Below are 13,772 nucleotides of genomic sequence, written 5' to 3'. Positions count from 1 at the left end.
ATTTTTTCTGTTTTTTTGAATGTATATTATAGATTGAAATTTTTAAACAAGTGTCTCATCTACTATGTTTAAGAATGTTTAAGAAGCCATTTTTTAATAGCTTTAGCTATTAATAAAGGCATCGCATCGTGTCGCCTATGAAGTTACAAAACAATAAAATGTTATAAATAAGAAAAATGAAGTACGTTTTAAACTATAAAAAAATAACATTTTAAAGCTGGTTTATAAGACTGTATATTGTATAAGTAGTTTAAATACCCCGAAATAGAAATAGAAATTATATAGTTTTCATGTTTGTTTAAAAATATGCATAAACTGTATTCGATTGTATCATTTATATATGTATATGCGTATCGCTACTTTGATGATGGCACAACTCAAAAAGTTTCATATTTGCTTTTATTGTAGATCTACATCATATAGAAGGTCTACATCGTGTTTCTATTTTTATCATGTAAATTATAATTCCATCGGTTTTACGTCAGAGGAAAAAATTATTACTTATGCTGCTATCAGTCTGGCTTTAGTTTTAATTTTACTGTCTCAGCTTCAGTTGTTTTGTAACGTTACAAGTGGAAAGTTGTACTGCTTTCGTAAACAGTGACATATCTTATGTTAAGTCAGCCTTATAGTGTCGTTGAAATGATTCACGAAGATTTCTTTGAAAATTTTAAGACCTCTTTCTTCTAAAGTTAACTTTTTTTGGGTTATGCCACTATCAAAGTAAACGAGCGATGTATTCTAGTGTACATATCAGTGCAGTTAAATCATTTAAATTGAATGTAATTTAAAAATTTCACGTTTGTGTATAAAAATTCTATATTCCCACCAATGAATGCTCCATATACAACAGCATTTGTTATTAAGAGAATATGTTTAATATAAGTGTAATAATAATTTCTTGTACCATAAGAATTTTTATATTTTTTTACTATTAATTTTTCTCTTTCTTAATTTAAAATGTATGTAGCATTTCATTCTACAGCTTTTATTTCCTGGATTTATTATATAATTGTTTTAATGATAGGAAAAGATCCGAATAAAAAAAAAACTACTTAGTCAATTTTATAATATTCAAATAAATAGCAATATCTTGCAGATGCGCAGAATTCACTCTACTCTGATCGCCATATTGTTTTGGTTTCGTCTATGCTTTCGGTTTTCGGTTCCAGACCTGTTTATATGACCATGGTTAAAACTAACAAAATACTATGAGCCTAGCATACCTAATTAATATTACGATCTATTTATTAAATTATTATTCGAAAAAGATACATTTTTTATTTTTAATGGTGATATACGATATGAACATAGCTTTTCTACAGGATATTATAAACAAAACATTAGATCCCATGTAGTTTTTTTTATTATTGATTTTCCGAAGAGACTCGAAATAAACCGAATATCAACGATGATTATACCGTGCGCTAACCTGTCAATTTGATTTGCGCAAGTATGATCGGTGTCTGTCACATCCGCTCCTTCTAATTAAATATTTAAACGCATAAATATGCAATTATATTGCATAAATCAGTGGTTACAGTGCTATTTTTTGTTTTAAGTTTTTGTATCTGTACTATATATTATAAATCTTTAAACGTAGTAAAAAATGTCGGATATTCGTAAAAGAACAATCGGAGATACATCGCCAGAAACGCGCGATGTCAGTGATGATCAGGTAAATACAAATACATATTTCTTATTTTTGAAAGTTTCGTTGTAGCATTGCAATAAGTTTCTTTTTCCACTTGATCAACGTCTTCGATTATTAAGCCTGATTGACTGCCATTTGACCTTTCTCTTTCGTGATATATATGTATTAAACTAAATTGAATAACTATGACAGTTACTAATACTAAATCACATGGTCCAAACTGATCCGCTGTTATAATTTTTACAATCTATATAACTATAATACTTGCTATATCTATTTTATTTTGTATTCTATATAAATATTTGTTGAAATTTTTTTATTGCGTCATGCTTGTATTAATCTATTAATAAGTAAGATTTATAAACGAAATTTTGTATATAAATTACATTTTTGTAGCATATTCTAAAAAAAAAAAAAACAAATAGATGAAATAAAATGTATAGTTCAAGAAATAAACAATGATATTTCAGTTTGATTTAATATATGATCTGTAAGAGAAGAGATAAAAAGAATACTTTCATACATCATAAATGTATAGAAACGTTTATTTTATACGTCCTATCATATTACTTTTACTCTTTTATATAAGTTATATTAAATTAAGATATAATTCTTTATATGTGTTGTATATGGATTACATACATTTCATAGATTAAATATTTTTTTATATGATTGTTTCTAGTAGCCAATGCTAAAAACTATGGTTTTTTGAGACATAATTTTTAATATAATTTCTCCTAACACAAAAATGTGAAGATTATTATACAGTGATATAGTTATAACTACAAAAATTATTTTGGAAGTAAAGTATTTTTAATTTTAATCACACAGTGAAGTGAATAATTAAGATATTTTCTAATTAATATTATATTTCCCACAGAATTATTAACAAATAATTTGATTTATATGTCTTGTAGAAAGAAGATGTGGAATCTGAAGATGATGCAAAGCTGGAAGTTGAGGAATTGGCTAAAGCCATACCACAAGGAACAGATCATACTCCTCACATATTGAATTCAGCTCTTTCTGGCTTATCCGATCGGTAAAGTTTTCTAAAATAATAATTTGATTGATATATACGTAACAAACTATATTAAATAACAACATATTAGTTTGGAATATTAATATAAAATATTTACATAAATGTTCAGGTTTAAAAAATAAAATATTTTTATAGCTGGAGGAATTGGGTAATTAGGAGTATTTTTACCTTGTTTATGATTGTTGGATTTTGTGGTATTATTTATATTGGACCATTAGCACTGATGGCTACAGTAAGTCCACGATACTAGTTTTATAAATACATATTTATTTAAAAATTTCAAGGTATGTTTTTTCATTCTTTTCCAGACATTAATTGTTCAAGTAAAATGTTTCCAAGAAATCATTAACATTGGGTATGCAGTTTACAGAATTCATGGTTTACCTTGGTTCAGATCTTTATCATGGTATTTCTTAATTACTTCCAATTACTTCTTTTATGGAGAAAATTTAATGGACTATTTTGCTGTAGTAATTAACCGTACAGTAAGTATAATATCAATCTAATGAAACTTAATTTAACTTGATATCTTTAAGATGCTTATCAGTGTATCATTAAATTTAATTACAATTTTTATGAACACATCTAGCATTGACATAAAATCAATAAATAGAGCTTTCTGAAGCATTATCTTTATATACTTTATATGGCTTCTAGTTCCTTTTTTGAGGTTTCCCACAGAAATTTAATTATGTACTAAATTTATATTAATGTGATATTATCTTAAATACATAACATTGAAAAGTACCTATATATATGATTAGATTTGAATAACTTATAAACTAATATGTTCATAAAATTCAAAATTCTATTCATAACCATATTTAAATTACAAATCTATAATATTTTTTATTTACAGGAATATTTACGTGTACTTGTTACATATCATCGTTTTATTTCCTTTTGTCTATATATTGTTGGTTTTGTATGGTTCGTACTATCACTTGTAAAAAAGTATTATATGAAACAATTTTCCTTATTTGCTTGGACTCATGTTGCTCTACTTATTGTCGTAACTCAAAGTTATCTTATAATTCAGAATATTTTTGAGGGCTTGATATGGTAAGTTTATGTAAGTTAATATCTTTTCTATATTTTAGTAATTATATTCTATGGTAATATGTGACTGTTTGGTATAGGTTCATTGTTCCAGTTAGTATGATAGTGATAAATGATGTAATGGCATATATGTTTGGGTTTTTCTTTGGTAAAACGCCTTTGATTAAATTATCACCAAAAAAGACTTGGGAAGGTTTTATAGGTGGTGGTATTTCAACAGTCTTGCTTGGTTTACTGGTAAATTTATGTTTAAACTTTTAGATTAAATATTACATATTATTAAATCTTTTAAACATATAAATTTTCATAAAATACATTTCAGGTATCATACATCATGTGTCAGTATCGTTACTTTGTTTGTCCTATAGAATATAGTGAGGCTTTAGGACGAATGACTATGGATTGTGAACCATCTTCTTTGTTTCAACCTCAAGAATATATTTTGCCGAATAGTTTGCAAGTTGTATGGAAAATGGTAATGTATTCATACAATCAAAAATAATAATTTTTATAAAAATAAATGACATAATTTTTTTTTATAGTTTAGTGGAAAGTCCACCATAACTCTGTATCCATTTTTACTTCATTCATTATCAATGTCAGTATTTAGTTCTGTAATCGGACCATTTGGAGGCTTTTTTGCTAGTGGTTTTAAGAGAGCATTCAAAATTAAGGTAATTTACTAAGTTACATTTTTCTTGTTTTTTCTTTCTAGTAGCAACAAATTGTGCAATAACTTCATTTTATATGTTTGCTGTAGGACTTTGGAGATGTTATTCCTGGTCATGGAGGAATAATGGATAGATTTGACTGTCAGTATTTAATGGCAACATTTGTAAATGTCTATATATCTTCATTTATCCAAACTGCTTCACCTCAAAAACTTCTACAGCAGGTAAATATGATAATTTCATAATCATTTTTATTATTTTCTTTAATAATTTGGTTAAGAAAATTATATATATTTACTGTTATGTAGATTTAGTTAATATTTCATAGTAGTTTTTCAATATTTCAACTAAATATAGGTATAATTAAAAATAATCTTATAGAATTAGATATATATACAACATAAAAATTTCTCATCAACAAGTTTAAGTTTTTATAGAAATACTTTGCCAATATATATCAGTTTTATAAATGTAAATGTAATATATACTTATAATGTTTTTGTTTTCTAAATCTATTCGCAAATTTAATTGTTATATTGCATATATGAAATTATATATATGAAATTCTTTTATTATTGCAGGTTTATAACTTAAAACCAGAGCAGCAGCTGCAGTTGTTTCAAACTTTAAAAGATTCCTTACAAAACAGAGGTTTATTGAATGTCTATTGATGTTCCAGTATTAACAGTAATTATTAATAATCAATTACTTTGAAATAGTGAAAGGTGTTAGGAATATTATTTCTAACATTTATTTTGATATTGCGTAATGTTTGCGCAAACATTAATAATATTAATGACAATGCATACGTTATACAAATAACATTAACAATATTAGTTGCAAAGTATCCTAAATTGAATTATATAACGATAAAATTTATTTTATAATTAGAAGCTAAGAAACATGCAACATTTGTAGTTCTTTTGCATTCCGCGTCAAGCAGTCCATTTTCTACCAAAAATTTTTATTAAATTGTAATGATGATAGAAATTTGACTACATGTTTCTTTCATAATAGTTAGACCAAAGAACATTAAGCATACTGTATCTCATAGAAAACAAACTTCCAATTTCTTATAAATATTTGAGATGTTTATTAAATATTTTTTAAATGTTTTTCTTTAATAAATTCTAATATAATAATGACTTTACTAATACACATAAATTTTATGTAAATGTTTACTCAAGATTAGATATACATACTTAAATCAATCAGATCTCAATATATTTATATATTTTTAAATCCTTATTATGCATTTAGTAATTGTAGTATTAGATGTGAATCTCATAAAGGTTTTTTCATGCATATAATTTGAGGTAATAGATGGTATTCAACAGCTTATTTTATTTAAGAAAACTGTAATTCTACTATTAATTGTTATATAAAATATTTCTTTAATTGTTATCAACATACAAATATATACATATATTGAAAACCTTTGATGACAAATCACAATAGATTTTAACATTTTTATTAGAATCAGTGCCATGCCATCATGATACTTTGTTATATTAGCCATGAAACATTTGCAAAGAATATAATCTAAATAAAATAAAATATGTTATTACTATTCTCTTGTTGAATTGTCTCAAATACTTTTGTATACAATAATTATTGAATATCATGGCACTGAATGTTACTTTATTTTAATTGTACATAGAAGTTTGTATAAAAAAGATAGAGTTTATTTCTTATATCTTCAATTTTATTACAAATAAAAATTAAATGGAAATGTAACAATTTTTCACAATTAGTATCATTTTACTAATTTTTATTACTTATTTCATATCAATAAGATTAATGTATAAAGTAAAACATAAAATGTGTAGAGCTTGAAAGTTTTGATTGAATTAAAATACTGAGTACTACAAAATATTATTTCAAATTATTTTATACTATAATTAAAATTGTGCCAATAATTCGTACAAGTAAATGAATCTTATGCTTGTGTGATTATTTAGAAGATAACAATATGGCACAACTAGTGACATTGTTGTGTGATTACATTACATTTCCAGTTGAATGTTTACATATATTTTACATGATTAGCTTACATATACTTTGTAGCAAATTATACAATGTACCTAACTCTAATTAAATATTTGTATTTTCTTTTATCACTAGATGTTTATACATTGTCTCAATATTGGAAATAGAATGTTAAAATAACTTATATGTGTATAAAAATTAAAAACAAACAATAATAGATAAATAGATAAATGCAAGTATATTTATTAAATAGAAGAGTATAATATAAATTAAATATATATAAATGGAAAATTTTGTGAAATAACAGATATGTTATTATAACTATAGATTCTTAACTAAAAGTGACTTAAGTTTAAATATATAATATATTTATGTAGTAGTACAAGAAAATAAACTTCTTGGAAATATTACTCCTTGTATCTCGTGTTTTAATCTTTTATGTTGTTAAACCCTGTATTCACATTGTTCTATCACGAATACATATATTAAGATAATTATACTAGACATAAAAATGTTTTAATCAAATTTCTATCTTTTCTCTTTTTTTGGAATATATACAAAAGTACAAAAATACTGTTTTAATTTTGTTGTAACAATTACAGTTTAAACGTAAACGTATTTTATGTAATAATATATAACGATAGTAATATGGAATTTATTAATCAAGTTTCCAAATTAGTTTGCGAAGAGACTCAAATTTTTTGCAATCATAAACTAGACATTTTCCAGTTCCATCATAAGAATTTATCAAAAAGTGATTGAGTAATGACAAAAGTGCAGAATTATATGTTCTTTTATTATTAATAATAAATTAATAAAAAAGATTTTATCAAACAAAAAAGATTCCCGAAGAAGAAGATAAGGAAGAATCATAATAACTTTTTACCGTCCAAGTAGTGCCATCAGCAGGACTAAATTCAAGGTAGGAGGTCTTCTTAAGTCCTGATTAAGTCATTTGATTATTGAGGCGAAAGTATTTGTTTAGTACTATTAATTAATATTCGAAATTATATTGTTGTACTTGCGAAAAACGTATAATATGGTAATCGTAAATATGTAGTCCGTTTTAAATCGTTCATCTTTTCCCTCTAATTTTTTTTCCAACTTTAATTACAAAAAAAGGGTATGACTTGTTACAACTACGTGAATCACAAAAATATTTATCTTTTTATTTCTATATTCCAGCTATATGAATAACTTTCGTCTCTTGTTATAAATTTGCCGCGCGAATGTATCGAATACAAAAATATTGAATACGATCAAGGTCCGTCACATTTAACTATTGGTACTCCGTAACAGTAATGTAATATATCGATTCTGAATTCTACTTTGTTCATTCTTTATCAATACTTTATGTTCAATGGTGTTAGGATAAAATTAATACATAAAATACGTATATATTTATCTATGCACATAAAAATATTCTATTAAATTTCAATTTACAGTGCTTTATACAGATTTAACATGTCTGACCATCACGGTGGAAAAGGTTATACCCCATTACCGCAAAATATAAGTAACACCGATACTGAGGATGAAGATGATTGTTTGGCCCAACCAAATGAAATTCCTAAAGATCATGTTGATGATACACAACTGGTAAGTTGAAATCATGCGAACAATATTTTCTTTTTATTTATAATATAAATTAGAAGTATAAGTAATTGGTGTAAGAATCTATACGTACAGGGTGTCTCAATAGGTTGGTGTATTTTTGAGGTCAAATAGATGAAAAAGGTTTAGGAATCTAGGAACCCATATAATCGTTTATTACACAGCTATAAAGAATAAAAGAATCTTTATTCATTAAGTAAGTTCTCTGTTTTATAGTTCACGATAAACAAATAGTTGTCTTAAAAATTGTTAGTCATTATAATCACTAAAAAACAATTGTACAGAACTATAAAACTAAGAAACATTATCGAACTTTAATTAATGGATAATGATTCTTTTATTTTTTATAACTCTGTAATAAATAATTTTTGGATATGGGTTTATATAAATTTTCTTCATTTATTTAATCTTCAGAATATATTGTATCAATTTAGTAACTACTTATTGAAATACTATATATTTAAAGATCTTTAATTTCATTCAGTTTTTAGTAATATACTTTTATAATATAACTGTAATTTTATTTATAATAAAAAAGACAAAATTGCTATGTAATGTATATAAAGCACGACAATGTGTATTAAATAAAGATAACCAATTATAATTTTAATATAAATTTTATAAATAATAAGATATATAAAATAAATAAGATATATAATGATATTTAATGAATAAACTAAAAAATATATAATGAATATAAAAATTCTAGCAATCAACTACTATTCATGAGAATGGAATATATTATCCATTGGATGAAACAAGGAATTTAGCAAATCGCACAAAAAATGGTCAAAATATGCTTAAATATTATAGAGATGATGTACCTATAATGGTAGTTGAAGGCATTGACCAAAATGATTTATGGAAAAGACATGATATGTCACCCTTATGACGATTTTGTTTGGTTGCTTCTATATTATTATGTGTTGTAACAATAGTTATATTTCTATATGTTTTACCTTGTGATAATTCAATGGTATGTCCTTCAGTAAATGAACCTCAGTCATCTATATCTTGGGATAAAACTTTACAAGGAATAGGTAAGTTTACTTAAATGTTTGTAAAAGTATAGTGTATGAATAAAATTTTACTCACTGTTGCAGAAACAATAAATAAGCTCCAATCTCTCTAAATTAATTTCTCCAAAGTTACTAATTTTTTAGTAAATATTGTTTAATGTAATAAAAAGTTTTATTAATACACATATAAAAAATTGTTACATATTTTTATAAAATATTATGCATCATACATATAAAAAATTCGTAAAATATTAAATAATTGATTAGTATAAATTATACGAATAGATTTTAATATTCTAATTAAATATTTTTAGAATTACATGGTCCTATCTCCATCATTCATGGAAATCCATCAAACTTGATATTTCTTGTTCGTGGACAACGATATAGAGGAAATGATACAAATGATCAGGGCCAAATATCTGCAGAAGGAGGAGGAATTATGTCAATGCAAGCAAATAGTGGTTTACCATTGTGGTTAGTTTCGTTGAAAAGACCGCCTACCGAAATTGATTGTATTTCAGTGGATACTGATCGATCTGGAAAACCAGATTGCATAGTTGCTGGAGATCAAGGCCTTTTGGCTAGTATTGAACCTATTGCAGGCACTATTCATTGGAGTTCCAAAATTTATACATATGAAAAACTACCTCTGATATTACCAGATATTAATTCAGACAAAATAGAAGATTTTTTGAGTATAGAAGTAGCAACAAAAAATATGCCTAATCTTGTTCTCTTATCTGGTGGAACTGGACATCTTCTAGGGCGATATTCACCTGAAAATTGTTCGTCCATTGATATAGATAATCACGTCCTTAATGATACTGTATCTTATATTTGCTATGATAGTAGTAGAAGAAGTAAGTAAAAAGTCAACTATGATTATAAAAGATAAGTTTTTATTTTCTTGTATAAATATATAATTATATTTATTTTGTTTTGGTATTAAGAAAGGAAAATTGTTAATAATGTATGATTGAGACAGATATGTTGATTATAAAATTTTGTTAATTGTTATAGGCATTTATATGAAATAAAATTAGTGAAATATTAATATATTTTTCGTTTTATATATACAATGATATATACAATTATGTACAATTTTATATATACAAATATATAAACACACAGAAGATTTTAATACATATCTTATCTGAAAAATAAGACGGTATGTAATCTATTTAATATGTAATTTATCTTTTCTTATTTGCAGGTATGATTAAAACTATGACTATTAAAGGTTTATTACATGCTATGAAATTACCGGAGTATAAAAAGTTGATAATGAAACAAGCAATGGCATTTAGCACGTTCAAGACTTTAAAATACAATAATGAAAAGAATAACTGGGGGCCTACACCATATCACTACTTATCCATTGAAAATAAAGGATTATGTCCTGGAGAATTTTGTACAGCTAGTGTAACTCTAAAATTACAAAAGCATGGAAATCAATCAAAAGTAATATGGAATTATATTAGTCCTAATTCTTTTGTCTCAAAACCAGCTTTTCTGGATATATCCAGGAAACCTTATACTTTTGGATTTGCCATTAAATTTTGGCAATGGACTAATTCAACATCTGAACGTACAGAAAAAGTATCTATTGTTACAGAAAGAAGACTAATAGAAAGAGTATTGATTGTTTTTGTGAATTATACAGATGTACAAGTTAAAAATATAAATCAAACTGATATTGTTCAATTATGCAAAAACGCAAATTGTCAACCAAATTTGAGTTTGCGTGCTCGCTTTAGTTCAATCAAAATTGATTATATTAGTGAAGATGGATTTCCAGAATTAATAACTTATTGGTCTTCATATGACATAGAAGCAACAAAGGTACTGACATCAAAAGTACAGGTTGTAAAATTAGATTCGCTTGTAATGGATCTTCCACATACGGGTGTTTAATCTTTGATTTATTTAATGATTGCTAGTTTATAGACAAATTGATCATTCAATTCTTCAGTGTAAAATTATTAATGAACATTTTAACAACGAAACAAAAATATTTGTTTCGTAAATATATTTAAGTGAATAATTATACTATAATAAATGACAGCACTACCATTAATAAGTGGTATTTGGCTATAGACTTATTAGAACTAGTCATCACTTGGTAGTAATATAGCAACGATTTTCATAGGCGCCTAATTAAATAAAATAATTTTTAAATGATCATTTTCATAATGAACAATTATTGTTAATGTCCACATATTTTAAAAGAATTCAATGGTGCCTTGCAGAAGCTGTATACAAGAAACATGAGCAAATATATAAAATTTGCAAAAATAATTGCATGTTATTAGAGAAAATATATTAAGAATTTTATATGTTCAACAAAATTTTAAAAGAAATAGCAAAGTTTTTTTTGTAATATCATTTGATAATGTAAAGTAATAATGTATTTTATCTAAATTTATTCTGCATTATGAGTGAATTCTTTGTTATAAAAAATGAAGCTTATTGCATATAAATGCTATTTAGTGTAGTATTATGAAAGATGAATAGTAAATAAAAATTTCTCTCCAGTTACATTTATATTTATTTATCATTGCAGAACACAATATTATGTTCCTTGATTTATGATTCATTTAAAGTTTTATTTCCTTCATAAAAATGTCTCAATCTATGATTAAGGTAATATTAACTTTAATATAATGCTGATTTAATATTTATTTTAATATTTAATATAGTTTTTTAATAAAATGAAATTTTATTTATCCTAATACATATAACGTAGTATTTCTTGCTGCAAAAATGATATAAAATATAAAAACAATAATCATAAATATGACCACAATGTTCTGAATATCATATATTTAAATACAATTTCGTTGGTATGAGATAAATAAGACAACACGAATACTGATTTTTATTCTCACATAATTTAATTAAGATTAAATAAAATACTTCCAGACGCTCGTATCTTTTTTGCAGTTAAGAAAACTTTTAATTTTGTACATAGTTTTCTTATCATCTAATAAAAGATAAAATGTTTATACGGGGTGGTTGGTAACTGGTGGTACAAGATCGTTGTCTCGATGGATATTATCGCAGTTTAAGTTTGTTTTTGCCGTAACGGAAAATTAGGAATACATAATGAAATAATATGAAGTAATCATAAAGTTTATTATTACAAAAATTGCTGAAAATGTTGCCCATTCTGCCGAACACATACTTCCGCTCTTCTAATTAAATTTCTATGAACACTTTCTAACGTATTCGATTGTTTTAAAGTATGAAAGGCTACAATAATCTTTTCTTTCAATTGCTCGCAACTTGCGATTTCTTCAGAATAGACAATTGATTTAATATGGCTCCATAAATAAAAGTCAAGCGGAGTTAAGTCAGGAGAGCGTGGTGGCCAAGCTATTGTTCCAGCACTACCAATCCAGCCTTGGTAATGTTGGTTTAAAAAATCTCTCACATGACGACTAAAATGTGGCGGTGCACCGTCTTGTTGAAAAATTAAACTTCCTCTAGTTCTCAGCGGTACATCTTCTAATAATTCCGGTAGTTTGTTTTGTAAGAAATCGAAATATGCTGCTGACGTTACATTTCCTTCGAAAAAATATGGCCCAATAATTAGATGTCCGATTATGCCAGCCCAGACGTTTACGTTCCATCTTACTTGAAAATGTGTTTCAAGAATAGAGTGAGGATTCTCATTTTGCCAATTATGCATGTTATGGACATTGAACATGCCGTCCCTTGTAAATTTCGCTTCATCGGTCCATAAAATTTTTAACAGAAATTCTGCATCGTTGGCATGCTGTTGAAGCAACCAATGACAAAATGCCTTTCGCGAAATCTTATCATGAGGCATGAGTCCTTGTACTCTGGTGATATGATAAGCAAGTAAGTTGTTTTCAAAAGAACCATATTCGCCGAGGGTTCGTTCTGCTCTTTGAATAACACGTTTGTCAGGATGTTGACGATTGGGATACCGGTGTCTGTAATGATCAGCTGCGGCTGATGCGTTACCACCACACGCACCTAACGAAAGTATCATGTCCATATATTCCCGATTGCTGTATGTAGACATGATGGTAGACTAATAGGTACTGATAGTGGATAGCGATAAAAGTCGGATAGTAAGTTAATAGGTAGGAAAACACTTCGGTCACATTGGAAGTGTTTATCAACATAACGTCAATCGAGACAACGATCTACAGTGAGATCCGTTATAACGAGACGTGATAAAGTGCACGCGTACCGAGCGAAAATTCAAAGTCGATTTTCTCGAAAACAAAGCCTCAAACGAAAAATTTGTATTCTATATTTTCGACTTCTTTTTTCGCGTAGAATCACCCCCTTTCCGCTTGTACCACCAGTTACCAACCACCCTGTATATATCTGCGCCATGCTGACCACATGGCCGAAAATGCATTTAATAATTAACTGAAAAAGAAAAAGCACAACCCCATTTTCTTTTTGCGAACTTCAGTTGCTTTTGTATTATATTTATATATATATCTCACTAACACCATTTTCATTTGATCTAATTAATTTTTTGGTTTTAAGCAATTCATATACTGTTATTTGTGTTATAGTATATTACATACTTAATATAATACTATATTATTGCATTACATTATTATTTTAATCCTTTATAAATACCATTTTTGGAATTTCGCGCTATATTCCTCTATTACTTAGGTCGAACGATGGCGACGCTGGCATCTAAAGTTTCTTTCAATTTGCCTCAACAGTAT

The 13,772-nt window shown here is 26.4% G+C and overlaps 2 protein-coding genes across 2 annotated transcripts; both read left to right on the top strand.

Annotated features, from left to right (window-relative positions):
• The first annotated feature begins 1,060 nt into the window (after positions 1-1,060).
• Positions 1,061-6,825, top strand: Cds (CDP-diacylglycerol synthase). The gene is made up of 10 exons (XM_069111052.1): positions 1,061-1,678; positions 2,572-2,696; positions 2,832-2,928; positions 3,005-3,181; positions 3,556-3,758; positions 3,836-3,992; positions 4,078-4,230; positions 4,298-4,429; positions 4,516-4,650; positions 5,008-6,825. Exons 1-10 carry the CDS (start codon positions 1,610-1,612, stop codon positions 5,095-5,097), a joined length of 1,338 nt encoding a protein of 445 aa, XP_068967153.1. The 5' UTR covers positions 1,061-1,609; the 3' UTR covers positions 5,098-6,825.
• A 748-nt stretch (positions 6,826-7,573) lies between these two features.
• LOC138179333 (uncharacterized) lies at positions 7,574-11,235 on the top strand. The gene is given in 5 exon segments (XM_069112002.1): positions 7,574-7,718; positions 7,861-8,014; positions 8,739-9,069; positions 9,363-9,911; positions 10,265-11,235. Coding segments are annotated over 4 exon segments (1,716 nt in total). The 5' UTR covers positions 7,574-7,718; positions 7,861-7,879; the 3' UTR covers positions 10,966-11,235.
• The last annotated feature ends 2,537 nt before the right edge of the window (positions 11,236-13,772 follow it).

This window comes from Bombus flavifrons, chromosome 4 (genome assembly GCF_040668555.2).
Source record: "Bombus flavifrons isolate JBK064 chromosome 4, iyBomFlav1_principal, whole genome shotgun sequence".
Lineage (NCBI taxonomy): Eukaryota > Metazoa > Arthropoda > Insecta > Hymenoptera > Apidae > Bombus > Bombus flavifrons.
Note: the sequence above shows the minus strand (reverse complement) of the source record. Positions and strands in the feature narration are given on the sequence as shown.